The sequence below is a fragment of the Acomys minous genome (genome assembly GCF_964271855.1).
Source record: "Acomys minous genome assembly, chromosome: 2".
NCBI lineage: Eukaryota > Metazoa > Chordata > Mammalia > Rodentia > Muridae > Acomys > Acomys minous.
In genome coordinates, this window is record NC_140484.1 from 22,542,991 (window position 1) to 22,569,327 (window position 26,337).

Genomic DNA, 26,337 nt, shown 5'->3' on the forward strand with positions numbered 1-26,337 from the left:
TAGATCATATAGTTAGTATGTAAGGATAGGGCAGGCTATAACATTTAACTTGGACTTCAATAATAAATAGCTAATAATACAGTGTTTTGTTCTTACCCATTCAGTAGATACTTGTTTTTAGTTTACCATGTACTTAATACTGCGGTAAGGGCCGGGGGCTCAGCCAAGATCCCAGACAGTCTGGCTTCACGAGTTTAGACCTCGGTGGAGGACTGGATAATCCTCCCCATCTATCACTGAAAATTCTGGTCAAGCTATCAAGAGTGAAAAGGATGCCTTTTGTTTAAGCAGGTATGCCACAAGTCAGTCCTAGTTAAGCCTCCAGAGGGCTTGGAATTGATATTACAGCGCCTCTAAAACCTATCTGCAGCAGGGTGCAGTGGCGCAAGCCCGTAATCCCAGCACTTGGGGAGGCAGAGGCAGGCTAGTCGCTGTGAGTTTGAGGCCAGCCTGGTCTACAGAGTGAGTTCTAGGATAGCCAGGGCTACACACAGAGAAACCCCCTCCTGAAAAACAAAACAAACAAACAAAAAAAGGATGCTCTTGTGACCCCACCCCTACATCAGGCACCTGCCTTTAACTGGGTGAGATAAACCTGGTGATTCTTGTGCCTAAGCGCCAGCTCTTACTCCGGATACATCTGGGAAACTGCACATAAGGTCAGGGCGTTCTCCCTCTGTGTGCGCCTGGAGAGCAAGGGCAGCTTCAGGTTACTGAAAAGAAATCCATCCCTGCGGTTTTCTCTCCCCTCCCTCCCTCCCTCCCTCCCTCCCTCTCTCTAGTCACCTCCTCTGTCTCCTTTCTTCTTCCACTCCTCTTCTGTGTTTCTCTAGCTCATTTCCCAAGGAAAGGAGGCTTTTTTAGACATAGATTTGCCACCGTCATGCCCATCCCTACACATTTGTATTGCTCGTGTGTGTGTGTGTGTGTGTGTGTGTGTGTGTGTGTGTGTGTGTGTGTGTGTACTGCTATGTGGAGGAATGAGGGCCACTTGCAAGAATCAGTTCTCTCCTTCCATTGTGTAAGTCCAGAGAATGAAACTCAGGTTATCGGGCCTGGCATCTAGCACCTTTACCTGAAGATCTATCTCTCTTGTCTTCAACACAATTCTTTTTCAAGTACTTGTTGCACGTAGGAACGGAGTTAACTACCCAAAACTAGGAATGGTGGGCCACATAGTCCCCTATAAAGTGTCTAAAACCACATCCTATTCTGAGAAAGGAGCGAGTGATTGGGCCATTTTCTACATTCAAGTATGGTTCCCTATCGAAAAGTCTCACCCAGATGACCTCTATCCTCTATCCTGTGGCTGCGCAACTCGAAGACAGAGCCGACTGCTCTCTAGTATGCTGTTCTAAGTGTCCTACATTACAAAATTCTTTCCCTTCCAGCCTCCCTCATGTCTGCACCCCCATGCCGGGATGTCGTTATTGAAATAGAAGACAGCAAACCATTGTTGGCTTCTAAGGTAGGTTGTATTTCAGAAGTCTAAGCCATTAGGCGAACTCAAGCAAACATTAAAGGCTATTAAAATATTGGTTGTCAAACCAATGTACAAGGACTGAATAGAGACTAAATTTGACTCTTGTTTTCATCCACAGTTACTGTGACATTGTATCAATTAGGGCTTCTTAAAATGTTTCCATTTATAATCCCTTCCATCTGAGTACTTTTTATACATCACTGGGTGTATAAGGTATATAAAAATATATACAAATCAAACATATACTGATAATTAATTATAAAAACATGTAAATAATTTATTGCCAGGCATAATTTTACCACTTGTCTAAAATTAAATCAAGTTTGTGTTCTAGTGGGATAGGCTTGCTGATTTTTACCTAAACAATTAAATCTCAGATAGATAGGTAATACCAGAGGACACGAAGCCTCACTAACATTTTTCATGGTTGATCAATATTTTGATTTTATAGTCATCAGTGCTGAGGCTCTGCTTTGCCTAAGTGTGTAGTACTAATACAAAATGGCAGAAGTGTGGTGAGAGACACTTCAGAAATGGTTGGAGAGTCTATCCTAAGTCCAAGCCAAAATTTAACTTTTTTCTTTCCTAATGAAACTCAAATCAGCAACTCAAAGAGAAATAATTAAACAATCAAATGCTCTAACATAACGCAATCCAAAGATGTACTAACTAGATACTTGTATGGTAAAGAATGATGGTAGGAAACTGTCATGTCTTTACTTTCTAAAATTAAACCATAATGTTTCTAGAAGCAAAGAAAATTTTGTAGGTAAAATCATGTTTCTATGAGAGCAGAAAACTTGGTATGTAAAATACTGCAGTTCATAGCAACCACTAGGCACAGAGCTGGGCTGAGGTATTTCAGGTGGTGTTTGCTGGTGTTGTGTGGTGTGACTACATGCACAGTGAAAAAATGCATGGGTTGTCAGTTCAGAACCAAGGCTGCAATAGGGTTGCATGGTGCAGTATGGCTGGGCATCGCCAGAAACACCTTGGATTTATTACACATTTTGGTTTTTTAGTTAATTTCTAGTTGTTGCACGTTCAGAAACATTGCATTAATGTCAATTTTTCTGTGCCCCCCCCCCACCACACACACATTCAGGTACCCAATCCCAAATGATGTCAGAACCTACAATTAAAGAAGCTAGGGTACAGACCAGCAGCTTCAGCCCTACTGGTCAATCACCTAGGATACTTAGAACATTATCCACATACATGATTCAAGTACATTTATGCCGACCTGAGAGCCAATGAGGGGAGCCATCCAAGTGATAGCATGTGTTAGAAGTTTCTAGAGAAAATTGAAACATTGCAGCAGTGAGAACAGGCATGTCAGGAGTTTTCCTTATGTGAGGTGGGATCATCATGACTTGAAATGACCCTATTTTTCAGTATATGGAACACCTTGGGTTTTTATATTTACTGTGGAAGAAGATGGTGAGAATCCTTACTCAAGCCCCTGTCTAAAAATGGTCCAGCCACTTCTACAGGAAGGAACCAGAGGGTTTCAACCCAGAAAAAAGAAAACACCAAATAGCTCACTGTTTCTCTTGGCATTTACGATAAACGTTCACAGCATGTTTCAATATGCAAACTGGCTGGAAAGTGCACATGATTGCATTTTAATGTGTTATGTCCATAAGTGGTATCTTAAAAAAAAAAAACCTAGTTCTTTCCCTCTGCAGTAGACTCGCTAACATTTGGACCATATTAAATGCGGGCTCCTTAGCCAGCACTGGATGGCTGTGTGTTTGGGTCTACCATGTGGCAATTCTACACGGTCACAGATGACAATATCAAATCCCCAACCCCATAGGGCAACATGACTATGTTCACTTATTGAAAATAACCCCAATTAGTCTCAATAAGTCAGTAGTTGCCCAAGGAGAAGTTGTGTATAATAGACTTAAGTTTTTCACGGTGATTTTTTTTCACAACTACTCTGGGAAAAGGCAGTGTAAGAGCCTCCTCGATAATCTGCCTCCAGCTTATCATCAGCCGTTGCCAATCAATCTTTCCTGCACGCCTGCTGTGTACTCAGCCATCCTCAGTACTACCGGGGGACAAGGAAAACAATGTCCCACTACTCCTTTCTTGATACTTCTCGGGCTAGGCTACCTAGCAACACCCTATGAACGAAAGGTTCAATCTCATCAGCTTTAACCAGGAAGAGGAGCAGGCTTGGGGATGGGACTGCCAAGTCATTCCCACTACACTGTAAATGGCTCTAATCAGCTTGCTCTCCTCACACCTAGTTGAGGTACACTGTGTCAACAAGAAAATGTGGGATCTCCTCTAAACATTCAAGCCCCTCCATCAAGGTAGACGTTGCATACCTCTATAAAGTCCAGTGAGCAACGGACTTGGAAGAGCCGATGACAAGCTTACTAATGTTCTCTATTACATGTACCAATGTACATGTAATGTACACACGTTACCACTAACTACTCAATTTAGACTTTGCATCTGGATAAACCGAGTGAGTCGAAACTAACCGCTGTTGCTGAGGGCTGGAGGCTGGAGGCTGAGTCTTTCCGGGGTGGCATCATGCTCTATGATGTCTATGGGAACTCTTAATGCATTGATGAGCTTAGCGCTATCCAAAGAAAAGCAGGAAATGAGGGTGTGGGGCAGATGGGTCAAGGGCCAGGCAGACAGAGCAGACATCCCCGCATGGCCGTCTCAACAGTTGCCTTCCAATTCCAGTGTTTAAGCAGTATGTCAACAGCACTCAGCAAAATGACTTCTCCAAGGACAGTGCATGTATGTATGTATAATACGATGCATAAGGATGCATGGGACTGGGGCAGCTTGGTCGAAGGACTTGAATTCCTCTGGGTTCTATTAGTAGATTTTGGAGTGAAAGGTGATCTTTAGATAAATGATGATTTTTAAGCCGGAGGGAACACTGGCCCGTGCTGTGTGGTGCTTTGGATTGGATTTTCAAGTTCATTTGTTAGATTGAAAAATGAAAGTCAATGAGTTGATGTCCGTCCGTTCCCACACAGGAGAATAAGCACGCGGGCACGAAGGAATCCTCCTGGACTAATCCTGCAGCTTGTCTTGAATGTGCTTTAAACATGGCCTGTGCTTTCCCCTAAATCAGTTCTGTATAACTGAAAAGAAATGTTGAAGAAACAGACTAAATATCTGAATTCAAAACTGTGAAAAGATTTTTTTTTTAAATTCTTCTCTCCAAAATCTCGCTTCAGCTGTGATTACCTAACCCTAATCTTGCTTTGGAGTGAATCTAACCTTTGTTCACTGCCTCCCTTGGCAGTTCTGTCATAACAAGGGTCAGTCTTAGAAATACCGAGGACCCGCAGAAGCCGGGTGGCCCTCCGTACAGCGGCCACAGAAGCAGAGGCTAGGACTTCAGAAAGGAGCACTGTTTTCTCAAACTGGCCCAGGGAGTGAGCTTAGCCAGTGTCCCAGCAAGTACCAGGAGAAAAGCCAAACTCCCAACACACTCCAGCTCCCCTTTCTCTCACTCCTGGAAAGGCCCTGACACTGGAGGGGGGGAGCAAATCCTCCATGCAGAAGTTCAAGTGGGAGGATTTGGCTAATGAGACCCCTGACATCTTTGTATTAGAAGAATCCTCTCTGATCAGTATTTCAGTGGCATTCTCACATAGGCATGGAAACACAGCAAGGGTACTAATGCAATGGCCCGCAGTCGTGCACACCTTGTGACGGGAGAGTCCTTGAAGGGATGGGAATAAGGTCCTGTTGCGGATACGCTTTTGGAGCCACATGGAATGAAAGGCTGAGAAACAGGAAGATGAGTAGCTCCCATACATCCTCTGAGCACTCGCCATGTTATCTAATCACAGTATGGCCCAACCCCACTAAAAATACACCACGGGGGAATACCTCCAAGCTATTCAAGTACTGTGTGGAACTCCTTGGTGTATTTTCAGAGAGGAAACCTAAGATATGTTCAACGATGAGATGATCTTGACTACAATAATTAGACAATCTGTCAAATGGTGATAATTTAGAGTGTGCAGAAAAATAATGTTTCTTATTCTCTTTCTCTTTGAACCAAATGTTCATGGGATCTTAAACCAAATATCCACGTGACCCGTATATGGTTTGCCCCTGCTACTGCCCTCATCTATGCAGCTATCAGAAAAGGTAACTCTTGTACATGGTTTTGCACATCATGGTGGGGGGGGGGGTGCTGCTCAGGAGTAGAGAGCTTGGCTTTGCACCTGCAAGGCCCTTGGTTCAACTTTCAATACAAGTGTTTTCTGCCTCTAGTTGGTATGTAAAGTTTTTTACTAAGTCCGTGGATAGATGATCTGCAAAGGATGTATAATTCATTATAACTGTGCGCAGTCATGCACAGTGTGTGCGCGTACACACATGCATGTACATACATACATATGTGAATATAACCTAATAGCATATACACATACACGTATATGAACATTTACTTATACATATAAATCAGTAAATACTTCCCCCACGTACAAATAAGAGATAACTTTTTTATGATTTCATTTGTATGGGTGTGTACACATAAGTGCAGGTGCTCATGGTGGCCAGAAGAGGGCCTCAGATCCCCTGGAGTTGGAGTTCAGGTGGTTGAGTGCTGGAATTGATCTCTGAATGCCGGGGAGAGCACGTCCCCTTAACATCTGAGCCATCTCTCCAGCCTGCAATGGCCTTTCTCACTTCTTGTTCCCCTCCATCCTTAAGCACAAGAGGGTTAAAAGAAGTGACGCTTATTTTTGATAACATCACTATTTCCAAGGCAGATTTAAAAAGCAGGAAGTGGGTCTCACGAAGATATGTTCATGTTATAAGGCAGAGTGGAGGTTGGGTGTGGCGCCTCACACTTGTAATCATAGCTCTCTTTTGAGACTGAGGCAGGAGGATGATTAGTTTGAGGCCAGCTTGAATTATATATCAAGACCCTATGCATAAAGGAAGACAGAAGGAAGGAGGGAGGGAGGGAGGGGAGAAGAAGGGCAAAAGGAGAGACATAGAAAATAGGAAAGAGGAGGCTCTGTGTAAGCACTGGCCTATGAGTGCCTCATGTAATATTATCTCTTCTGCCAAAGCAAGAGACATCCGTCAAAACAAGAGGTTCACAGCTCTGGCTGTCATTGAAGTCACCTGGGGGATTTAGTCAAACATAACGAACACCCAGTTTTCAGCCCCCACTGACTGCATCAGAACTGTAGGGCTAGGGTGGGAGCCGCTGGTGTAAATGAACCATAACCCTCTATACCTTTGTTTCACACTTGAAATGTTTCACAGCTCTTTCTCTTAGTGATCTTATTTGATTTTACGTCAACTCCATGATGCAGATAAAGGCGGTTGTTACCATCTTACTTATTAGATAAAAGAAACTGGTGGTCAGAGTTAGGGAACAACTTGCCCAAGCCACTGTGGCTTGTAACATAAGGGCTAGAGCTAGAACCAGTTCCTCTAACTCTTAGTTTAGAGAGACTTGTACTATTTCTCAGAGCTAAGGAAATGAGATCATAGGAAGCATATGTTAGGGGAGGCAGAGGCAGGAGGATCTCTGCGAGTTCAAGGCCAGCCTTGTCTACACAGTGAGTTCCAGGACAGCCAAGGATACATAGAGAAATCCTGTCTCGGGGGGTAAAAAAGTGTATGTTAGAAATGCTCTTCTAATTTATTTATGGATACAAATATTAACAGAGTAAAGGAACAAAAAAAAGACAGATTAATAGATCATATGTATCAAGTGTAAATATAGATGTGGCATTGATACAAACACGTGTCATCACGGGCTGGGGAGATAGTTCAATGGGTGATGTACTTGCTCGCAAGCTCAGGGGTTGAGTTCTAGCCCCAGCATCCATGTGAAAATGCTAAGTGTGGTGGCACATGCTTATATTCCAGCACTGGAGAGATGGAGACAGAAGGATGACTGGGTTTGCTGGCCAGCAAGTCTAACCCAAATAGTGAGCCCCAGGCAATAAGAGACCCTGTTTCACAGATGAGCGGGATTCATATAGTGCCACCTGAGGTTGTTCTTTGACCTACACATATACTCCTACACGTGTGCACTCCTCTACACACACACACACACACACACACACACATCCCACATGCATGGCATTGGTTGAGGTCTCCTACTTCTGAGCAGAACTGTGGATGCGCTGCCCCACGGTGCCTATAAATAGAATCTCAGCTGTAAGCAGTCTTCTTTCTCTCCTCTGTTACATAGCAAGTTATCTGTGTGAGTTAGAAATGTAGGCCACCAGTATTTTATTTTATTTTTTTTTCCATTTTGACATGGCTTTAGGAGGAAGAAATCGTTGACTGGTGGAGTAAATTTTACGCTTCCACAGGGGAGCACGAAAAATGTGGACAGTATATTCAGAAAGGCTATTCCAAACTCAAGGTACTTGGACCTGTGTTGTTGTGGGTGGGGAAAAGCCAGTTCAAGCATGCCGAAGGCCCTGGGTTTACGAGGCCTCACGGTGGGTGCTGATGGAGAGGGGCCAGGTGCCTCTGCTCTCAACAGGCTTGCCTTTGCCAAGTACCAAGGCTTGAGCAAAGTTGCTGAGTTATGGTTGCGTGACTGGCACTTTGGGGCTTGGGGGCATCTGGCAGAAGGCTGGAAATGGGTTAGCTTTGTACTAATTAGGATAACAATTATCCAGAACTGCTTGGCTCAGGGAGACCCAGAAGTCCACGGTGTCCTTTGCAGAACAAAAGGTGTCCGCATGCTTCGTTTTGTCTTCTGAACAGCGATCAGTTTTGCTAAATGGAATCTTGGTTCTGTTACCTGTACACCTGGTCACATCCCAGCCACCGGCACAAGTGTGCAGGAGTAAGCTGCAGATCTGGGCATGGGTGGCGACCTGGGCTGTTCTATTCATGCTCTGACTTTTCCAGTTCTTCGTTCAGTTGCAAATCCAAAGTAGTTAAAGGTAGAGGAAAGAAATTCAATTAAATGAGAAACACCTAGTTTTAAAAGCCTTTCCCTAACACAGCAGAAGGGCCTATATCCTTGCTTGTTGATATCATAACACATTTGTGTAGTGTAAACACCAGCATGTAAGAGGAAAATGAGCCCGGGCTGAGGGGACAGGCTCATGGTCCTTCTCCCTCTTCCCTCTAGTCCCTCCCCAACTCCCTCCATTCCTTTCTTTTTCTCTCTCCCTCCTGTCCATCTTTCTCTCTTGTCTAATTTTTAAAAATCAAGGTATAATTTATATGCCATAAAGTGGTCCTTCCACCAAGCTTTGATGCTGTGCACATCTGCGTGATGCAGCAGCACCCACAGCAAGGGGAAGAGCATCTCCACACACAGGAAGCTGCTCTGTGCTCCATTCAAGCTGACTGTCCATGAGCTGCACCCCTTGGGGAGGCAGCTGATCTGATAGCTACCCTGCCTGGCTGGCCTCGCCTGCTTGTGTGCTCCACAGAACTGGACTCACACCGTATTCACTCTGCATTTGGCTCCTTCCGTCCCAAACTCTGCCTTTGAGAGTCGTCATGACCTTGTGGGTGTCATGAGTTTATCCCTTCTTCCTGAATAGTATTAGATCAGACTAGAGTGAGGGTGGGCCATGTTCATACTCTATTTTACCTCCCTCCCTCTTTCCCTTTCTTTCCTCATTTGACTCATTCTCCCGACACTGGACATTCGTGAACCACATGGACATGCTTTTATTTCTCTTTGTTAAAATCCTAGACACACCATTTCCGGATCCTAGGCTAGGTGGATATTTAACTCTGTAAAGGAGCTGTGGCATTTCCCCCAAGTCGCTGTTTTAGGCTGCACCCACCAGTAGCATAAGGGTGCCCATGTTTTCCATGGCGTCTTCCTGCCCGGTGACTTGCAACTCCGCCTGGGTTTTAGTGAGAAACTGAGAGTCTGTTGGTGGCTTTCAGATCTATGACTGTGAACTGGAGGATGTGGCCGACTTTGAAGGCCTGACCGATTTCTCAGACACCTTCAAGTTGTACAGAGGCAAGTCCGATGAGAATGAAGACCCATCTGTGGTGGGAGAGTTTAAAGTGAGTAAAAGACGTGTTTGTCCTGCACAAAATCCATTTTCATTTCTTTGCTTGATCCTGTATGAAAGACAGCTGACGTCTGCAGCCAGCCGTGTCCTCTGCCCTGTGCAGGAAGGAAACGCTGCCCACGGGAAAGGGGTAAAGGGACAAAAGGACAAAAGGGGAGTCAGGGTATTGCTGCTCCTTGTTTGTGTCGATCGGTCTTGAGTCCTCTGGGGGTCAAATCTTTGGAAGACCTACTTTTTCCTGGCTCTTCTGCACTCTGGGGTTTTTTTTAGCAGGATCCTTGTGGCAAGTTCCCAGGCCAAGATCCTCACCACCTTTCTCCTCCCAAGCAGTCCCTCCTCACTGCAACCAAATTCCATCCTGCATCTGAACGGCTTAAACACGCCTCTTGCGTTTCACGGCTCAGGTCTCAACTCCTTCCAAAGCTAAGCTGGCCTTTCACAAGCCTTGTGTCCCTCTCACCTGGAAGCACCACTCCCAAGTCCCAAATACACTTCACAAGTCCTCTCGATGGATGCGCATGCGCAGGGCCTTGGGCCAGCCTGCTCTTCCTTCCCTCTCTGTGGTCTGACAATGCCTTGCTCACGCTCTAAGCCAGCTCGAATGTCGGGGTTTGTCAAGAGTCCCCTGGTTGCTTTGGGCAGCATGACTCACCCATGCTCTGGGCTCCCACAGGTCTGGCTTGATTGCTGTTTCTCCTCCCAAGCATACTTGGCCCCTTCCTAATCCTTTGCCCATAGCAGACATGGCTAATGGATCAGGGGATTACACCCTACACAGGGTCTCAAATCCTCCGCTCCCCAGCCTCCCACGAAGCCCACAATGGCCCCAGAGTCAAGCTAATCTAGCATCTTGTGCCATACTCTGTTTATTGACTTTTGGGTCCTCCACACCCAGTATTCAGCGAGCGCTTGCTTCAGGACATGCCCCAGAGTGCAGCTGGCCTGAACAAAGGCCCAAACATCCTAATCCCAACTTCCATATCTTTCCATGTACCTAAACTAGTTTCAGGAAAAAAAAAGTATGCAGTGTCATTTAGCTGAGACCGGGAGGCAAGCATGCATTTTCCTGGAAGTGGGACCCAGGCAAGTAGAGATGACGCAGCAGTGATATCACTTTTGTCCCCACTGGATTTATTCCTGTCTCCAAAATAATCTTGACCCTTTGCCTCTCTTTGGCACCACCTCCCCTCACACTGACCAAGCACCTCAAGTCTCCTTCCCAGGTTACTGCCCGCCTCCTACCCCACCCTCTTCGGAAATGATGGCTGCCATGTTTCTTTCTGGAATCACGCAAGAGCCAATACCTGTTGTTGTTTCTTCTACAACGACAGCCCAGGCTCAGCCAACTGCATGAGATGGAAGGGTGTCCCGTGTACTCTGAAGAGGGGAGACATTTCCTAAGAGCCCCACATCCAGTGGCCAGGGCCCTTGAAGTCCTCAGTATGTGTCTCTCTCTTTTTCTCAGGGCTCCTTCCGAATCTACCCCCTGCCCGATGACCCCAGTGTGCCGGCCCCTCCCAGGCAGTTTCGGGAACTGCCTGACAGTGTCCCACAGGAATGCACGGTTAGGATTTACATTGTTCAAGGCTTAGAACTCCAGCCCCAGGACAACAATGGCATGGTAAGAGTTTGGGTGTGGGGCCTTCTCTTGTAGCAGGATAATTATAGTCATCAGCCATGGTAATTGTCACCTTCTTTCTTTCTGGGCGTCTGTTATCTCACATTGGTAGAAAGATACTCTATCCAAACAGTGCGAACAGGGCGACTGTCCCCATGGGGATTTACAGAAGGGCTTTGGTGTGGGGGTAGGGGTGGGGGTGCTTAGGGCTCTCCAGTTCATTCTTCTTGTGTTACTGATGTGACCCAGGACAAGATTTGCTCCAGTCACCGGACCAGCATGAGCAGAGCCAGGTCACCCCTACTTCCACCCCACCCTACCTTTTCACCCACACAGATGCTTTGAAGGCACGCTGGCGCCCTGCCCACCCTAAGGAGAACCTTGCACCGAGCTCATCTTAGGCCCTCGGGTGCCCCAGCGGCCACCTTTGTCATCCGCTGGGAATTTAGAAGCAAGCCAAGTCTATCCCAGAAATTGACTTCAGTTTGCACCCTGTGATGATGTAACACCTCACCTGTCTTGTCTCCACAGTGTGATCCTTACATAAAAATAACCCTGGGCAAAAAAGTAATTGAAGACAGAGACCACTACATTCCCAACACTCTCAACCCAGTGTTCGGCAGGTAACGTGCAGTTCAAAGTATTTCTAATTCATAAAATGTACCCTGCCCTGTTCGAGGCCCTAACACCAGGAGTATGTACAGATATCCTCGGCAGGGAAGCAGGTAGAAGCAGAGAGGCACTAGGAAAGTACCATGAGGGAAAAAAGTCACAAGATGGGTTTCTCTGAGTCAAAATCTGTTCCACGTCCTTGAGGGCAAGGGTGGAAGCAAGACCCCAAGGTGCACTGAGCCTGTGAAGGGGAGCAGCTACCCCCTGCCAAAAGAAAAAAAAAATCTGGTTTTCACTCCAGAGGCTAATTTGGGCTCTGTTTACTGGGTAGCTATAGTTATTTCCTTTTGAACCAGTGAATGTGTCTCTGAGGGGAGGGTGCAAAGTGACAGGATAAATATTCTGTTTTATTGGTCTTCAATGCACTCAAGGTCCTTGGCATAGCACTGTTTTCTTCACGGTTACAACTTTGACTTGTTTCCAGACGGTAACGGGGTGAACGCATGTGTGTGTGTGTGGCAGTCAGAAACAAATTGGCTCTCTCTTTCTACCATGTGGGTCCCCGGGATTGAACTCAGGTCATCAGGCTTGACAGCAGGAGCCTTTACCCAGGAGTCATCTTTCCAGCCCTGCTACATATATCTTATCAGAGCTGTTCAGGTTATCCTTAATTTATGTAAAACTAGCGATATTCACCTGTGAGCACCTTCCGTATTTAATAATAATATTGGCTTAGCATTCAGAGCGAGCAGACCCTCTGTTGAGCCATTTTCGGAAGACATCTCAGAGAATCTCACAGAACTCTGACAGGGACAGAAACTGGGGTCCAGAGAGAGTGCATGCCTGATAGCCTCCTGATCACAGGCACAGGCCGTGATCCCAAGCCCAAATGACAGCAGTGTCTGCGAGGCTTCAGCACTGCACCCTGCTCTGTCAAGGTCTGATTTTTCTTGCGCATCATGGGTGAGGACACGGGGCCCCACATTTCTGTCAACAAGCTGTAAGACAAGTGATGGAGACAGTCAGAGGTAAACATCCATGTCTCCAGGCTTTCCCAAGCCGTCGGCAGTACTTCATATTCATGAGGAAGGGCTGGGGAGATGATTCTGTGGGCAGAGGGTGTGCAAGCATGTGCAAAGATGTGCAAGCATGAGTTTCGATCCCCAGCTCCCCCCCCCCTTTGAGACAAGGTTTCTCTGTGTAGCCTTGGCTGTCCTGGACTCACTTTGTAGACCAGACTGGCCTCGAACTCACAGCGATCTCCCTGCCTCTGCCTCCTGAGTGCTGAGATTAAAGGTGTGCACCACCACCGCCCGGCTCGTGGCCCAGCTTTTATATCCGTAAATTAGGATGGAGGGCAGAGGACATGGCTCAGTGAGTACAAGGTATGGTCACATGACTCTGACAACCCAAATTCCAGGTGCAGCCTGAGCATCTGCAATCCCAGCCCTCCTATAGCCAGATGGGAGGCAGAGACAGAAGAATCTTCCAGAAACTTTCTGGCTAGCTAGCCCGGAGTAGTGTGCAGTACAGAGCAGAAGCAAGAGAGATCCTGCCTGGAAAGGGTGGGAGGCAAGAATTGCTCCCCAAAATTGTCCTCTGACCTCAACCCACACACTGTCGCACACACCTACCCCCACCTCCATCACAAAATTAAGAATCTTTTTTTGTTTTTAAGTGGTGAGTGATAAAGGAAGGCATTCTGACTCCACATTCACATGCACCAGTGTGTATGTATGTGTATGTGCATGCATACACACATATGCACAATAGGGGAAATGGTGTTATTCTCTCAAAAATTTGCTAAGTAGGAGAACACTGTTCCTGTTTGCCTTGCACCTGACATACTCATTACTTTATGCCTTATGTTTATTCTTCTCTGCTTTTCTCTGCCTCTCTATGTGTCTCTCTCTCTCATGCATGCTTCTACACACACACACCTTGGGCATCCAGTTTTAGGCTCAAACAAACCATCCTCACAGGCAGGAACACACATGGACAAAGGACCACCCAGCTGGCCCCTAGCATGTTTGCACACATGCACACACAAGCATATATACTCAGACACCTGAACGTGAGCACTCTGCGTGCCGCACACCCCTAGGCTGAGTGCTGGGCCCAGGGAGGGGAAATAATCCTCTGGCACGGCTATGTGATCATTTTCCCTTTCTTCCGCTGATCCAGCCCCAAGGTCTAGACAGGAAAAGGCACGCAGGGCAGGAAGGAGGGCTCCATGCGAGGGAGACCGGGAAGCAAGTAGAGCCAGCTTTGAAGGGGGAAAGGCAGCCCCGTCTGAATGGCTTGTTTCAGAGGTGCCAAGCACAGGCTTAATTAAGTGGCAGGAAAAGCCTTGCTTGGAGCCACTGGGGAGGAAGAGATGCTGTCGGGTTCTGCTAGGCCACTGGCTGTCTAGGGGCCTCACAAAGCCCCTCCATCCATCAGCGTGGCTCCAAGCCGGGACCTCAGTCTTGGAAAGTGGCTTGCTTCTCAGCAGAGAGACTCTGGGACTGGATCTGAGGAAAATGGCGCATTTCATTGTTCATCTTGGCTTCTCTAGGTCACGCTTGACTCCGGAATATTGTCCCCTAACCTCCATGTGTGGGCTGTGGTACCTGTATTCACCCACACATCATCCGCACAATAATAATAAACTCTAAAGTTTTTTTTTTTTTAATATTTTTAAAAATATTTTTCTCGGGGGAGAAAAATATTCCTTAGTCAAACCACAATACCCAAGATACTTGGGCTTGTTTTGTTGTTTGTTTGTTTCTGTATTTCTTTGAGCTAGGATCTCACAGTGTATTCCTGGTCACTCTAGGAATTATATAGTCCAGACTAGCATTAACTTTGCAGCAACCTCTTCTCTTTCTAGAGTGTTGTGATTAAAAGAGTGCACCGCCATGCCCAGCTTACCATCTTTCTTTTTGTTGTTCTTGGTTTGTTTTTGTTGTTGTTGCTTTAAGACAGGGTCTTTCTACATAGCCCTGGCTTTCCTGGAGCTCACTATGTAGACCAGGCTGGCCTTGGACCCACAGAGATCCACCTGCCTCTGCCTTTCAACTGTTGGCATTAAAAGTGTATGCCACAATGCCTGGCTGTTTTTCTTTTTAATTTTAAAAATGTTTTTATGTGTATGGGTACTTGGGCTGCATGCATGTCTGTGTACTGTGTGCACACCTGGTGCCCACACTGGTTATGAGGCTTTGTGTGTAAGTAGGACACAAGTAACCCTTTCCCTGCAGTCACCTGCCTGCCTCAAGTCTCTGGGTAGCTGCTGCATCTAGAGAGGTCACTGAGATTGGTGCAGGAGACATCTGGGAGGCTTTCTTCCAGACTGCCGTTAAACACTCACCCCTGGCTCACTGGACAAAAGCCTGTCCTCACACCAGAGTGTAAAAGGAAAGAGAGGAAGGCGAGGGGAGGGGACCTCTCATAGTTTTTCTTTCAGTAAAATATACTGAGCACCAGGCATGAGAGAACTGTAGGAGAACAATGCAGATACCTAGACTAAGCCCTGCCTGTCTTGAACTGACGAGTGCAGGTCAGCATCCCCTGGACCACCCAGTTCATCCGCCAACAGAATTGGCTTTTGGATTATTTCTCTGTATCTCAGAAGAATTTACATTTTGATGCAGATTCTGTAGAAAAAATTTTAAGAACTGAATGAAGTGTGTGGTAGAACCAGAGGGCCTGGCAGCCACCCCACCACACACATGGCAAGTCCATACATGCCCTTGCGTCCTTCTAGAGGGATGGGTCAAGTTGTTTCCTGGGGCAGGGGTCTCTGATGAGCACAGTAAGGAGTGAAGTGGAGTACAAAAAAATGGCCACAGGTTAAGGTGCCCTTATTGATCTGCCTGAAGAGAGGAGAGAGGTGCTCCAGGTGATAGGTCATAACACTAAAATATTAGCAATATAATGTATTATTATTATTATTATTATTATTATTATTATTATTATTATACTAAGTTTTAATCAATATACTTTCAATGAAAGTTCTCTGAGCATTTCTTCACTGACTCTTAGAATGAAATAGATGATGAGTTATGATGATTTCACAGAGAAGACTGAGAACAGAAGGGCTAAGTGCCATAGCTGGGATGTGGACATAGGTATCAGCTGTGCTTTGCTCCTGAGCAAACATGCGTTCCCTTGCCGTTTTATTGCTAGTGTCTGCTTTCATAACGCGTCCTGACCGACAGGAGTTGTTCCTATCTGTTGTCTTCCGCCAACATGGCCACCACTTGGCAGTTCTTTGAATTTTGGTTTTTGGAGCAGCCCAGAAGGCCCCTGATCATTCTGTATGTGTGTGTTGCTTTTCTTAGAATGTATGAACTGAGCTGCTACTTGCCGCAAGAGAAAGACCTGAAAATCTCTGTCTATGACTATGACACCTTCACCCGAGATGAGAAGGTGGGAGAAACCATCATTGACCTGGAGAACCGCTTCCTTTCCCGGTTCGGCTCCCACTGCGGCATTCCCGAGCAGTACTGTGTGTAAGTTCCCCATGAGTGGAGGGGGCTGCTGTGCCTGAGGCTCACTCCCAGGGAGACGGCAGGGCTCTGCCTCCCCTCAGTGCCTTGCTTCAGTGTGTGGATCTTTTGGCCCATCCACTGTCATTTTCAGCAGGATTATCTGAGGACAAATCAGGGCGACCACATTGCCTCATTCACACCAGAGTTTGTTAAGTGGTAGTGTCTGAAGCAGTGCAGTGCCTGTAGGTGACACTGCTACTTACAGCACTGTTGGTGCTCAGAGAACCAATCCCCTCTCCTGTGCTTGAGCTCCTGGATGCCAGGGGTTGGGGCTCACCAGGTGTCATGGCAAGAATTCTCTAGTCTTTAGAAATAAGGATTGATTATTAACTACCAGTTACACACACACACACACACACACACACACACACACACACACACACCAAGGACTCTACAGTATCTAATGTCCCCTGCAGCTGACCAGTGGCCATCTAAGCATCCAATGAGACATGCCACTTCTAGTGTTTTATTCTGTCTTTGTGACTGTGGTGATCCCAGGTTGCTCATTTTTGTTGAGGGGAGAACTGAACACAAAGCAATAAGCTTGAAGAGTAAATATGTGGGCTGTACACCTCTGAGATAGGTGGGTAAAGTGGGTAGACATATCCCTCCCCATTAGAGGGGTATGCTTAGACACGTGTGCGTTGGTGTGGGACAGTGTGCTCCTGGGGCTCCCAGTAATTCCAGGACCTGTGGTCTTGTCCACAGTTCTGGAGTAAACACCTGGCGAGATCAGCTGAGACCAACACAATTGCTGCAGAATGTAGCCAGATTCAAAGGCTTCCCACCACCAGTGCTTTCAGAAGATGGAAGCAGAATCAGATACGGAGGACGAGATTACCATCTGGACGACTTTGGTGAGTGCAGAGCTGTGGGTCGTGAGCACAGTGTCATAACCCATTTATGTTGCTGCATTTGGAGGAAGAATATGAGCCAAGGCAGCATCCTGATGATGTCACGTGAGACTGTATGTCTGACCTTACCAGAACAGAAACCACAACAGGGCCAAGTTATTTGTCCATCGGGTATCAAAGTGGACACCTCTTCTTATCTGTCCTTGGTTTCACCTGTTCTTTTTGGATCATAGTCATTTGAACATTAAAGCTCTAGTAATTAGCCAGTTCTCCTGTAATACATAATTAGCTTAAAAATGCTTCAATGGCAGTGAAAGAAATTCTATCCCAAAGAGACACCATCGTAATTGGCAGTGGTGGTGCATGCCTTTAGTCCCAGCACTCTGGAGGCAGAGGCAAACAGAGTTCGAGGCCAGCCTGGTCTACAGAGTGAGTTCCAGAACCTTTCTGACAGGGCAGCCTCTGGGTCCACAGGCTCCTCATAAGAAAAGTAACTTCCCTCAGAGAGAGTGACCCAAGAGAACCAGGCTGAAGCTTCCTGCCTTCCAAGCTTAGCCTCAAAACAAAACAAACAAAACCAAAACAAAACCCACACAATCTCCTTTCTCTTTTTTCTGTTTTTACTCTATCTCCAGATTAAAAAGGAAAAGATACAGAACGCACTTCTTCCTGGGAGAGATGTCTGAGAAACGGGGGGGGGGGGGGGGGGGGGATATGAACCATGGTTTTAAACGCCGCAGTAGTACTTGTGGCTATAAGAGATGAGGTCTCAAATCTCAGTGCCTTAGAGTGCATTAGAAGCATAGGTGGCCTTCCGTCAATGCAAGCGCATCGTGGCCTGAGGGCACTTTCCTCTTACAGCTCTGCTATTCTTCAGTGTGATTGTCCAGGCTTTTATTTCCTCCACATCCATAAGAGAAAGGCTCAGGTTGGATCCTATGCAGAGGGCGAGTCCAGAGGTGACACACGCCATTCTACCTATGCTATCTTCTAATTGAACTTGGCCTCATGGCCACATCTGAGTAGTTGCCAGGGAGGCTAGGAAATAAGATGGTTGTGAGCCTGTGCTACAAAAGTCAATACAGACTGCACTCACCCATGCTAGTGTACTCTGGTCTCTGCTGTTGGCAGACTACAAGATAGTGTGAGCCTCAATAGCGAAGGGCACATAGTCAAGTGCTCTGTGTATCAACTTCATCATGCTTACTTCCATACTGACATTGTACCATACTGGTAATGCCTGCCCGTTTTTATAAAGGCTGGCATCACGAAACCATGCTGCAAGCTGCTAGGAGCCATCTGGCTGCACTGTTTCTGATGGTCCCTCCCTATCCCAATTCTACTTTGCCTTCCAGAAGCCAACAAAATCCTGCACCAGCACCTTGGGGCCCCTGAAGAGCGTCTTGCCCTGCATATTCTCAGGACCCAGGGACTGGTCCCTGAGCATGTGGAGACAAGGACTTTGCACAGCACCTTCCAGCCCAACATTTCGCAGGTAAAGAGGAAGACCCACCACCCACTCCTCCAATGCAGCGACAGTCACTGATGGATGGTTTACCTCTTGAAATATGTCTGAGTACTTTTAGATACACAAGAAACAGAAAAGAAACTCAAACTAGCTTCATCCCAAAGGAAATCTATTGCAAAGATTTTCAAGGATCTCATTAAATCCTGACAAGAGTTTATCTACGATTCTGAACAAACTCAAGCCAGGGTCTGCCCTTGTCTTTGTCTCTGTTCCTATTTCTGGTTCTATTTAATTCTTTCTCTTGCTGTTGCTACCTTCCTACGAGCCTGAGTACTGCAGCGGGCTCCTGCGTACTTACCTCTGTGTTGTATACTCAGGGATTGGTTGTCCCAATGTGGCCCAGTTGTCCTACCAATGGAGCAGCCAGCTGTAACCGGGAGAGTAGACAGAGCTTGGCCTGGCTTGAGGGAGAGGTGCCATCTGAGTCTAAAGAGTCAAGGAAGCAGGGGCACAATGCACAAACAATAATCAAAGGGAGTTTGTGCACAATGACAGGGTCAAGTCAACTCCCAGAAAATGGGGCCCAGTTTCCAAAAAAGCAAAGCAAGACATTAAATGACAAATTAATCCACGTAGAAGCTTGTTACAGTAAGAGCTTCCAGGCTGTGTCCACTGAGGTTTAGGTACCAGCGGTCTGGGGTAAGGCCAGGAGTATGGATTTTATTACACACCTCAGGGGCTCTGATATAAGTAGCTAGGGACTCACACTTGAACAAATATTAATTTACTACAAGCAAATGTCACCAATGCCAACTATAAGATTATAGACATACTTATCACTCAGAAGTGGCCTCGGCTTCTAGGTAATTTTCTCACATCTTGCTTTTATCCTGTGCTATACTCAATTTCTTCTTGTTCTATTCCTTCTTCTTCTTTGTCCTCAAAGCCTGTTTATCCTCCTCTCTTTCCTCCCACCCATCAGTCATAGATGGAGTCTCAAGACTTGACAAAGTCAGGAAGATTTCTCCCTGAGAAGGTACCAGCCTGTCTTTGCTTCTGCCTTGCCGTCTGTGGATTAATCTTAGGAGACGCCTGGATGCTCAGTGTCCTGTGGTGTGCCTGATGTAGAGTGGAACCCTGAGCCTAGAGATTAGCTGGAAAGGAGTCAGGATCATAGTCAAATATATTCCCTTTCAAGGGTTCCAGGTAATTCATTTTGATCACTGTGCATTAGGAAGCCAATCCAGTGGTTTCCTTGGCAAACTTCTCAAAGAACAGTCTATGTTTGTCTGAAAGCAGAGTCCATACAAGATCCAAAAATAATGTAGAGACTATAAATTGATTTGAATGGTTGGATAGATGAAAAAATAAAAAAACAACTGGCACTCATAGCCTGTCCGGAAAGACATTCCAGGGAAGTAGACAGCTCAGTCCATATCAGGACACGGCCTCATCAAGATGGCAGCCCAAGCGCCAGTCCAGTACCTGCCTATAAGCCCCTGTGTCTATGTGGGGCTAAAGGGTGACATTTCTAACACAGGAAATCCTTACTTTCTGGAAACTATACCATTGTTTTAGCATCTCCTCACAGAATTGTGCTGTCTTTCTTTTAAAGGGCTAATTGCTATTTTATTTTTTTATTTTTATTTTTTTACCTTTTGAGGTAAGTGGAAAACCCATTGGGATTGAGACTGTATTAGGTAAGCAATGTGACACTGGATAGAGTGGCAGCATGAGGGAAAAAGGACCCAAATTTGAGGTAGGCATGGGGGACTATACTATCAGCAGTTGGGTTAGTAACGAAATGCCTTTATTTCATTAATGAAGGCAATTTCAGACAAATGGATGAATGCAGCTATGTCACTCTTGGTTGAGAATGGAAAAGTGAGTGGTCTAAATGTCATTGTAGACAAGCTTGGCCTTGGCTAGCTCTCTTATCCACTTGTGGCCTTCCATGTAGAGTAATAACAAACATAGAGGAACTGCTTTTATAGCTCTGTGGTAGAGGGCTCTCCTAGCATGTGGGAAGCCCTGGAGTCCATGTTCAATGCTGCCAAGAAAAAGGAAAACTGTGATTTCTCTCATATATGACTCTAGCCTTCTTTCTTTTGTGTATGGTTTAGGGGAAACTTCAGATGTGGGTGGACGTCTTCCCCAAAAGCTTAGGACCACCCGGCCCCCCTTTCAACATCACTCCCAGGAAAGCCAAGAAGTGAGTAAGCCCAAAGCCCTGCTTCCCTGGGGCGGGGACTCTGCCCAGGTCTGGAGGAAGTTTACTTCCAAACTGTGCATTGTTTTCAGGTACTACCTGCGTGTGATCATCTGGAACACCAAGGATGTTATCCTGGATGAGAAGAGCATCACCGGCGAGGACATGAGTGACATCTACGTCAAAGGGTGAGGACAGTAAGCAGAGACTTCCACAAGCTGGGGAATGAGCCAAGTCACCACTGTTTGAGGTGCCCACTGAAGTGTTCTCGGTTACCGGAAGCTGCTATTTCCAGTATGATATGGTTAGGGAGTGCCAGGAAAGCAAAATGCAGAAGGGACAGAGGAACAAAGAGAACGCTGTCTAGACTGCGTCTATGGGCAGGGTCATTCTCAACAATAAGAACTAATCAACCTCACTCCTCTCTCTTTAATTCTTTTTTTTTTCCTAAGCAGAACTATTTCTGAGATGCCTTAGCTATATAATTTCAGAGTTGTCTATAATATACAGACAGACTAAACAGACAACTGGCCTTAAAAAAAAACCCAGTGAAAAATCTGGATGTGTTGACACACTCCTGTAATCCCAGTACTCAGGGAGGCAGAGGCAGGTGGATCTCTGTGAGTTTGAGGCTAGGCTGGTCTACTAAGCAAGTCCAGGACAGCCAAGGATACACAGAGAAACTCTGTCTTGAAAAACAAAACAAAGCAAAACAAAAACCCAGTAAAGATCCCAAAATATCCTTCCTTTACATTTTATTGTCTATAGTCAATGTTTGTGGGAAAAGTAGGCAGCACTGACAGGGTTTTAAGAAATAATGCACCCACTGACATTTGCTGTGTGTCTTCATCCAATATAAAAAAGGATCATGCTAATTGCTTCTTACTTGTGTAATTTGATCTCAGGTGGCCTGTGCCGATGTTAGTTTCTGCTGTGCTCTGATCATAGGTGCAAAGATGCTGAGACCAGCACCACATGGTGGTTAAGCAGCCAGGCTTTGCAGCCAGACCTCCTATGTTAAAATCCTGGCACTTTTCCTGCTAGTTAGGGAACATCAGACACTCCGCTGTTACTCGTCTGTGCAATGGGGATAATGACAGTGCTACTTCCTGGAGAGAGCCAGAAGATTCCATTACTCAAGGCATGTAGGGATAGCACCTGGCAGCCTGGTATGCATTACATGGGTGTTAGAATTATTGCTATTCCACACGGAGCAAGTTCTTCCTTCATATATAGAAGATGCGACGTGTTGAAATGTAATATATTCATCAGTAAGAACAAAGTTTCCCTCACGATCCCTAGTGAACTTCAATCAAAACCTAAAGACCTAATGACTATGATTTAGACTCATTGTAAGCTTCATCAAGGTCTTCATTATTATTTGGTATTTCAAGACTTCATTACCATTCCCCCAGGAAAACTAATCCCAGATAATTATAGCTATGCAAATTTACTTGACTACCATAAGAATTTTTTTTTTCAAATCAAGGGAACAAACTGAAGCCGTGATTGGGCTGAGAGAAAGCTAATAGAAGAGTAAAACTCAACCTAAAGTAGCACGTAAAGTCTGCAGTTACAATCTGAATACCCGCCAGGAGCTCAGTTTACCTAGCTTGAGAATCTAGGGCTTTGCTGCTGTTAGCTGCTGGCTTGCTTATTAGTTTGTCTTTGAGATGGGATTTCAGACAGCCTGGGCTGGCCTCAAACTCCCTATTAGCCAAGGCTGGCTTTGAACCTCCGACCCTTCTGCTTCTGCCTCCCAAGTGTTTAGGATTACAAGTGTAGACCACCAGCTGGGCATGGCAGTACACGCTTTTGGTCCCAGCACTTGGGAGGCAGAGATAGGTGGATCTTTGTGAGCTCAAGGCCAGCCTAGTCTACAGATCAAGTTCCAGGACAGCCGGGTAGTTCTACAGAGAAACCCTGTCTCAAAACAAAACAAAACAAAATGGAAACAAATAAAAACAAAACAAATAAGTGTAGGCCACTAATGATAGGCTGGGACCAAAGCCAGGCAAGCACTTTACCAGCTGAACTACATCCTCAACCCCTACGAATCAGGGCTTGATCACCAGAGCTGCAGAGAGGGAGAGAGATCTAAATATTACATGTGAAAACACGAGTGATGCATAATTATAATGCCTAACACGACACATGTTGATGTTACATATGAAGTGATCCATGCTTGCACACAAGCACGTGCAACTAAAGGCACTTGTGTAGTCAACATGTCTTAAAATTAAAACAAGAGAAGGCCCACCCAAAAAAAAAAAAAAAAAAAAAAAAAGAGGAAAAATCCAAGAGACTGAGAAGTCTTAGGTCAAATGATGGTGAAGTTTTAGGGCTAGGTCAAGAGTTAGAGTTGCTAGGCTCAGAGTCAAAAAAAAAAAGTGAACTCTCTTCAGTAAGTTAGTTTAAAAGTTAACAGTCAGAAAGAACCATGGTGGGCAGCAGGATGGAGAGGGTGATGGTGGGACATGGGGAGAGAGGAAGAAGGGGAAGGGTTGAGTACAGGGGTGTGGGTGGCCATTGAATTACAGACACCCCGCCTCAGGGATCTTCCGACTGATTCACCTAGTCAATTAACTAGCAAAAAAAAAATGCTCTGGTTGGTAGTTGACTGATAATGCCACTGTCACCAACAATAGGACTTAATGTTAGAAAATGGCATTATCTTTCCCACAGTCTTCCGAAGGAGGCCACCAGATGTGGACTTCGAATTAGACCAGCCTGGGGGAGTAATACTCCTTTCTGTTGATGACTGGCCACATGACCTGCTGTGAATCTTCTATCACCTCTGTAGCTCCATTTCCTCATCTGTAAGATGCAAATGGTTGTGCAGCTATTGGGAGAAATGGGATGACACTGTACCTAGTTCATCGGTAAAACTGTAGGACAGGGCTGAGGGTCGGCTTCCCTGAGTGGCGAGCTCGAACTCTGTCCTCACAGTGACTCACCACAGGCAGAGAGGACAGATTCTTCGCAGCCAGGCTCTCCACTCCCTGTGGATCTAGCAATTGGTACTTTTCAAAGTTTCTCAAGTGATTCTAACGTAGTCCTGCCATCCCGCCTGTTGAAAAGTACCAATTGTTTTTTCATTTTGTTTTATTTTGTGATTTTTTTTTTTAAGACACAGTTTCTCTGTGCAGCCCTGGCTGTCCTAGTGTCAACCAGTGTGGCCTCGAACTCAGAGATCCACCTGCCTCTGTCTCCCAAATCCTGTAATTAAAGGTGTGCGCCACCCCACATGGCTGAAAAGTCGATTCTTAATTTCAAACCAGAGGCAGGCAGATGTGACGGCAGCTTCCTTCCGCACTCCATCAACACACAGTTTATCTTCCAGCCACTCCACGCCAGGCACAAGGAAAAGAAAATGTTTCCAATGATGCGAGTTAAGATCCTGTTGGCGGGAGGGCAAGTCGTCAGCAAGGCATCTAGAAATAACAGCTTGCCTCTTCCTTGCCCGTCTCATTAGTGAGATCACAGTGAATTTTAAGAGTAATAAAAAAAAGGAAGCTGCAAGATTACTGTTAGGTGCCTCTTTTTGTTTGCTTAAGTAAAGTATGTGGAGGGAATTGCGAACATTTTGAGCTAACTTGCATTCGTTGAGCCTACCAGCCCTGATGATAGACGCTAATGAGTCATAGTTGCGAAGCCCAAAATCATAGCCAGCAAGCTGCAGCTTACCCAAAATAGAAGCTACATTGTTGATGATATTTCCCAGAAAATTTCACCTTAGCCCTCCTAACTACAGTCTAAAGGGTTTCCTGCTTTGGTTTTAAAGGAATCCTATTTTATTTGGCTCCAAGCTGGGTTGGATGCAACCGAGTGTCTCCCCTTCATAAATCAGCCCCAGCCTGGGGAATCACTGGACCCTGCCCAGAGAAAACGCATCTCTTCTGCTCTTCTCAAGCCCTAATCACTGCAGCTAGATCCCTTGTCAATCACAGCGAACTGAGTCTGTTTGCCTCCACTCTACAGCTGGATTTCCGGCAGCGAAGAAAACAAACAGAAAACAGATGTCCACTACAGGTCCTTGGATGGCGAAGGCAATTTTAACTGGAGATTTGTTTTCCCGTTTGACTACCTCCCCGCTGAGCAGCTCTGTATAGTCTCTAAAAAAGTAAGCCCTGAAAGATGTGGGCGTGGGCGGGATGTGGGCATTTCAGGTCTGCTCAGAGACTCAGAGGAGGTCAGGGCTGCTTGGGACCTGGGAGGTCACTGAGTCCAGGTCCCTCTTGTACAGAGAGGGAATCTGAGACCCACAGAGGGGTAAAGCCTTGCCCGTGCTCACACAGCTATGACAGGTATTTATTTGAGTGTTTAGGGCTGTGAGGAATGTAGCTTCCTTTCTGCTAACCTACTGGCAGCAAGGTGGACAGAAGAAAGGCTTTTGTATCACTGTACACACGTGTTCTTTATGGAATGAATAGACGGTTATTCTTCGTGTTAGGCCAAACACAAGCCAAAAATTAAAGGTGAGGTATCCCTTTTTTTTTTTTTTTTTTGCTTCCCTTGTTAAGCCTCAGGATGTGTGTTCCCTCACTCAGAAACACTTCTAGGAAGGTTGAGGACCCCGGTGGACTTAATTAGAAAAAGCTTTCAGTTATAAAACTTAGACCAAAAATGTGAGTTATTGGTTCTCATTCCTAGCAAGTCCAAGGTTGGCCCCTTTTAAGGATGTCTGGAGCAACGTCTCTGGAGGTTGAGCCCACATTCTCTTCTCTCTGCTCTCTGTCCTCCATGGGCCTCACTTCTAGCCAGGCTCTTCCCTGGAGGAGGAGACACGGCAGGCAGCAACCCACGCCATCACCTATGTTCCCAGCAAACCTCAGCACAAGTAGAACTGAGCCACGATGGGACCAGCCAGCATTCTAGAACTGGGCCCCAGGGCCTCTGCCCATTCAGAGACTTGTGACCCTCCCTGAACCAACCACTGGTACCCAGAACACGGTGCTCAGGCCAGGCGCTGGGATTAGAGATGGAGTCAATCTTTGTCTCCTTCACTATCCCATCCTCAATCCCACTCCAATTCCTGCCCTGACCCCACCAACTGGGGAAGGAAGAGATCTCCAAGGGAAGTCTAGGGCCTGGAACCTTAGGAGACCATCCCATGATCCCTACGGGTCTCCTGTCCCATCCCTACCTCCCGTATCCCATCAGTCAGCCATGCCTCTGTCGCGCTGCCTCCCTACACCCTACAAGAACCTACCTGCCCTGAGTCCCTTCGCCCTCTCCTGGCCCTACCTACTGTGGGCACCGTAGTGAGCACTTTGCCTATGCCGGGCGGAATGGAGTCTACACGGGGTACTTTCCAGAAGTGCAGAGGCTCAGAATGGTGTCAAATTGTGCCTCCTTTCAGAGAGTGAAGCAGAGAAGGACAGAGGTGAGGTTATTGGGCAGAGGTTATCAGATAGGACCTTGGATATAGGTATTTTCCTTTTTCCCCACATCTAAGGCTAGACCTCTCCTCCCTTGGTGGTACATAGGACATGACCCCACACATAGAACAAGTCAGAGGCTAGCTGGGGGGGCTT

General features: G+C 46.2%; 1 protein-coding gene across 4 annotated transcripts in view; it reads left to right on the forward strand.

Annotated features, from left to right (window-relative positions):
- The window catches only part of MYOF (myoferlin), a 148,072-nt gene that overhangs the window by 114,796 nt on the left and 6,939 nt on the right, over positions 1 to 26,337 (forward strand). For 2 of the 4 annotated variants that reach the window (XM_084763683.1, XM_084763686.1), the window contains 13 exons: positions 1,392 to 1,468; positions 4,193 to 4,249; positions 5,612 to 5,623; positions 7,773 to 7,871; positions 9,371 to 9,496; positions 10,970 to 11,125; positions 11,654 to 11,745; positions 16,060 to 16,230; positions 16,978 to 17,126; positions 18,479 to 18,618; positions 20,715 to 20,803; positions 20,893 to 20,988; positions 24,782 to 24,923. In XM_084763683.1, the coding sequence (XP_084619809.1) occupies positions 1,392 to 1,468; positions 4,193 to 4,249; positions 5,612 to 5,623; positions 7,773 to 7,871; positions 9,371 to 9,496; positions 10,970 to 11,125; positions 11,654 to 11,745; positions 16,060 to 16,230; positions 16,978 to 17,126; positions 18,479 to 18,618; positions 20,715 to 20,803; positions 20,893 to 20,988; positions 24,782 to 24,923 (1,406 nt within the window). The remainder of the gene's footprint in view (positions 1 to 1,391; positions 1,469 to 4,192; positions 4,250 to 5,611; positions 5,624 to 7,772; positions 7,872 to 9,370; positions 9,497 to 10,969; positions 11,126 to 11,653; positions 11,746 to 16,059; positions 16,231 to 16,977; positions 17,127 to 18,478; positions 18,619 to 20,714; positions 20,804 to 20,892; positions 20,989 to 24,781; positions 24,924 to 26,337) is intronic. The other 2 variants (XM_084763684.1, XM_084763685.1) reach the window with 1 other exon arrangement.